We start from the raw sequence: 5234 nt of genomic DNA, 5'->3' as shown, positions 1-5234 counted from the left end.
ATGATAATAACTACATAGGCTGAGAGTCTAAAGCAGGTATCTTTTATTTGCTGTGCTTATTCAGTTAGTTACTAATTATTGACTAGAGTGTTTTGGACATAGATAAAGTGATACTAGTGCACAGAAAGATTATAAAAACAAAAACAGAAAAATCTTAGCTTCACTCTCGATCTGCCTTTCATTTTGAATGCATCAGCTATATTTATTGGACCCAATTAGTGAAAACTAGAAGACAAGTTGAGAAGTGCTAATTTCGAAGTTTGCTGGGCTTCATTGTATCTCATTTATCAATGAATAAAGGTGTGAAATACCCTCTTGTAAAACTTATAATTATGATTTACCTATTGTTCATTGCTTTAAAGACTAAGGCTAGTGTTTGCTTTAATTACCTCCAATTCTCAGTAGGAAATGTTTTCAAAGTGGTACCCAAGGGAATCTCTGTTGATGGAATTATACTAAGTACCAGAATATTCTACCCACTTTGAAGTGCAAAACAGAATTTCATCTAGGCCACAAGTTGATACTGATCGCTTTCTTCAGAGCCCCCTTCACATCCTTATTTCTTAAACTGTAGATTAGTGGGTTTAACATAGGAATCACAACTGTGTAGAAAACAGAGGCCATTTTGTCTGTGTCCATTGAGTAACTTGAGCTGGGTCGGAAGTACATGAATAGGAGAGTTCCATGAAAAATGGCCACAGCCGTGAGGTGGGAGGCACATGTGGAAAATGCTTTGTGTCTGCCTTCAGCAGAGTTCATCCTGCAGATGGTAGCTATTATGTAGAAGTAGGAGAGAAGAACAGTGACAATGCTGCACCCCACCACACAGCCAATGAAGGTGAACATTACTATCTCATTGACGGATGTGTCTGAGCAGGAAAGGGCCAGCAAAGGTGGAATGTCACAGAAAAAGTGGTTGATGACATTTGAATTACAGAAGGACAGTCGGAATGTGCAGCAGGTGTGGATTGCTGAATCCACCAAGCCTACCACATAGGCAACAGCCACAAGCTGGATACAGACCTTCTTGGACATTGCAATAGTATAGAGCAGTGGATTGCAGATTGCAACATAACGATCATAGGCCATGATAGCCAGCATGAGACATTCTACATCGGCAAAAGCTCCAAAAAAATACATTTGAACAGCACATAAACTGTAAGCAATCCTCTTCTGTTCAGAGAGGAAATCTGCCAGCATCTTGGGAGAGACTGTAGAGGAGTAGCAGACATCACAGAAGGACAGATTGCTCAGGAAATAGTACATAGGTGTGTGAAGCCGGGGGTCCAGCTTGATCAGTAGGACCATCCCCAGATTGGCAATTACAGTTAGGCCATAAATTAAGAAGAAGAAGACAAAGAGGGCCTGTTGTACATCCTGTCTGCTAGAAAGTCCTGAGAAGAGAAAGTCAGTAAACACGGTGAAGTTCTCAAGTGTCATTTTTTCTAATCTGGAAATCCTGGAGTTTCAAAAATAAAAGGGAAGTTAAAAGTTATAGTTTGCCTGAGTTCATAGTTAATCTCTTGGTCCTTTCTTTTTAACAGAATTAGAAATAGACAAAATCACCATTGCTCTAAGATAATTATTGGAAATGTATCCAACTCATTGTCAACCAGTGAAATAATGAAGAAATTTATTGTGTCTGTCTACATTACTCTCTTTAAAATGTGGAGCACATATTCATCCAAATATATATATATATATATATATATATATATATATATATATATATGTGTGTGTGTGTGTGTGTGTGTGTGTGTGTGTGTGTGTGTGTATAAACAACATTGCACTCTGTGTGCTTGGCCCCTTCTTTTTCATAGGTTATGACACAGATATTATCATAAACATTGGCAATGCGTCTTCTGTTAGTGTGTGGAAAAAAAAAACCTGACATCTTCAGACAAGAATTATTAATTTGTATATATAAGAGTATCGCTATCTCCTCTAAACATCATAATTGAGTGTAGGTACTGAAAGTAACCCATTTTCATCTCTTCATCTTTTAAAATTATGAAGCATTCATCAGTTTGACAGAAATACTTGTAGTCTTATGTACATACACTTTACTGAATGCCCATCAAATTCATCTTTAGGTTCAATAATATGGCTGCATTTACTAGTATTCAAATCTAAGCATTGAGATCCATTAGAACAAAAAGTGGGCTGGATGTGAAGTAGACAGAAAGATATGCATGAGCAGAAAGCATGAGCACCAAGACAGACTGTCAAAAGCACATCTCTAATCTAATCACAGCAATGCTGCTAGTAGGTGTGGCAGGAAGTCTAGTAAAGTGACGATCAATTAGTTTAGCCCTAATCAAACAGAATCTTGGTATTCTTCACAACCATATCACAGGTACATTTCCTGTATGCATATATGTAAACAACAGGTGAGAAAACTATCTCTTGCTCATTGTCTCAAAATTTCAGATTTGTTTCTGAACAATAAGGCATACTAAGTCTCCAGAACTTACTACAATACTTTATTTTTTTCTTTACTTTCTTTTGACTTTTATGTGGTATTTGAGTCAACTGACCTATGTTAATTATTTTTGAGAAGTCATTCCAATTAAACTTCATGCCCCACTGTCTTGCTTTTTTAACAAAGCAAAAAGTACATATATAAATGTAAGTTGATATATATATATATACATTTCACATATATATTTGTGTGTTTGAAACATGATGAATAATAATAAATGCATGCAGGGTCTAAAAAGTATCAGGCTGATCACAGATTTCTAAAACTTGCCTACATTGTTTTAAGTATCTTTCCCAGTGTACAGATCTGTAAAGTTGATGATTTCATGTAAGTGATTAGTTAAGATAAATGAAATTTCATGTCTATTATTAAAGTAAAATGATATTTGCCCACCTCCAAAGTCCATCTTAATACTTTTATTTCCATTGTTACTTTATTTAAACCTTAAAATGCTTAGTGTTTAGAGCAGACATTTGACTTGTTTCTTATTTGCATTATTTATTAATACATGTATTTAGTATAAAAATAGAGATAACTGAAGAAACTTGTATTGTAAATATAAAAAAAAACAGCTAACTTGACTGTACCTGATCTAGGAGTCGAAGTAGTTCTGTCTTCACACAGACTTAACACTCTCTGGAGTTGCCTGAGTTATAAGCCTGTCTGCCCAGGCCCTGGGTGCTTAAGACTTGGTCTCTCAGGAATAAGAAGTTATATATAATAACATGGTTTAACATGGTTTGATACAAATAGGGTGATTAAATGTCATTCTTATTATTAATTTTAAAATATTCCTATGTATCTAATTACCAAATTTAGAATCAACAAAATGATGCCAATTAAGTTTGCAATCATTAGTTTCTGTTCATTACTCCTTGTATATTTTTTGTAATGGAATAAAATAAGGAACTAGTACATATCCATAGACCTGCAGAGATTTAAATTCACATAGCACATTTAATGAATCACACATTTCCAGAAATGCATTCATATTTTGTTAGTGTATTAACTCCTTGCTAGTTACTAGTTACTGTTTTTTATTGGAATCAATAGATATTTTTTTCTTTTAATTGAAACTATACTTTTTTTTCTCACATAATTTTTCCTGAACAGAGTTTCCCTTCCTCTACTCCTCCCAGTCTCTGTTCACATACACTGCTATCTGGATCCACTCAATTTCTGTCTTTCATTAGAAAACGTGCAGGCTTCCAGTGATAATAATGAAACAAACTACAATAAAACAAAGGCTAACACTTCAAATTGAACAGAACAAACAGACAGAAAAGAGGTCAAGAAAAGATTCAGAAATAAAAAGACACATTCATTTACATACTCAACAATCAAAAAACACTAGATTTTTAAATAAAAACTGATATCACAATATACACACATTAGTATAATTAAATAATGTGATTAGAAGCAAAGTGTTGAATCTTTCTATTTATTAACATAATTAACATAACATATTCAAAACCTAACATACCAAAATATTTTCTCAAAGTAAATTCTAATAAATAGCATGCAAGAATTAGTATATTCAGTCTATTTTTTATTTATATTATAAAGAAGCTTCTTTTACATGTCAACCTCAGTTCCTTCTCCTTCTCCTCCTCCCCTGTTGTCCACCTACCCCTTATTCCAGCCCATTTCTTCTCCCCAAGGGGGGTGAAGCCTTCCATGGGGGATCTTCAGAGTCTGCCATGTCATTTCGAGTAGGGCCTATATCCTCCCCAGTGTGTCTAGGCTGAAAGAGTATCCCTCTATGTGGAGAGGGCTCCAAAAGTCCATTCATATGCTAGGGGTAAATAGTGATACACTACCAGAGGCCCCATAGATTGTTCAGACCTCCAAACTGACCTCCTCCTTCAGGGGTTCTGGATCAGTCCTATGCTGGTTTCCCAGCTATCAGTCTGGAGTTTATGAGCTCGACTTTGTTCAGGTCAGCTGTTTCTGTGGGTTTCTCCATCGTGGTCTTGACCCCTTTGCTTATCACTCCTCCCTCTCTGCAACTGGATTCCAGAGTTCAGCTCAGTGTTTAGCTCTGGGTGTCTGCTTCTGCTTCCATCAGCTACTGGATGAAGGCTCTAGGATGGTGTATAAAGTAGTCATCAATCTCATTATGGGAGAAGGGCTTTTAAGGTAGCCTCTTTGCTATTGCTTAGATTGTTATTTAGGGTCAACCTTGTAGATCTCTTAACATTTCCCTAGTGCCAGATTTCTCTTTAAACCTATAATGGCTCCCTCTATTATGGTATCACTTTTCTTGCTCTCCTCTATACTTCCCTGACTGGATCTTCCTGTTGTATCCTGTCCTCTTCTCCCCTCTTCTCCCCTCTTCCCCATATCTTTCTAACTTTCTAACTCCCCCCTGCCCCCGTGCTCCCTATTAGCTCAGGAGATTTTATCTCTTTCCCCTTCTCCTGGTGAACATGTGTGTGTCTCTCTTAGGGTCCTCCTTGTTTCCTAGCTTCTCTGGAGGTATGGATTGTAGGCTGCTACTCCTTTGCTCTAGGTCTAAAATCTATATATAAGTAAGTGCATACCATTTTTGTCTTTTGGTGACTGTGTTACATCACTCAGGATGGTTTATTCTAGTCCGATCAATTTGCATGCGAATTTCAAGATTCCATTGTGTGTTTCTGCTGAGTAGTACTCCATTGTGTAAATGTACCACATTTTTCCATCTATTCCTCAGTTGAAGGGCCTCTAGGTTGCTTCCGGGTTATGGCTATGACAAATAATGCTTCTATGA

At 36.5% G+C, this 5234-nt stretch overlaps 1 protein-coding gene across 1 annotated transcript; it reads right to left on the bottom strand.

The window, feature by feature from the left end:
* Positions 1-501: 501 nt before the first annotated feature.
* On the bottom strand, positions 502-1443 carry LOC100753523 (olfactory receptor 1019). Its single transcript, XM_027420929.1, has one exon. The coding sequence runs from the start codon at positions 1438-1440 to the stop codon at positions 502-504; it is 939 nt and encodes a 312-aa protein (XP_027276730.1). The 5' UTR covers positions 1441-1443.
* Between the last annotated feature and the right edge of the window lie 3791 nt (positions 1444-5234).

The sequence above is a fragment of the Cricetulus griseus genome, chromosome 6, assembly GCF_003668045.3.
Source record: "Cricetulus griseus strain 17A/GY chromosome 6, alternate assembly CriGri-PICRH-1.0, whole genome shotgun sequence".
Taxonomy (NCBI): domain Eukaryota; kingdom Metazoa; phylum Chordata; class Mammalia; order Rodentia; family Cricetidae; genus Cricetulus; species Cricetulus griseus.
Note: the sequence above shows the minus strand (reverse complement) of the source record. Positions and strands in the feature narration are given on the sequence as shown.

Excerpts from the sequence above, each read along its gene's own strand:
- LOC100753523 (XM_027420929.1), bottom strand. The coding sequence starts at position 1,440 with ATGACACTTGAGAACTTCACCGTGTTTACTGACTTTCTCTTCTCAGGA.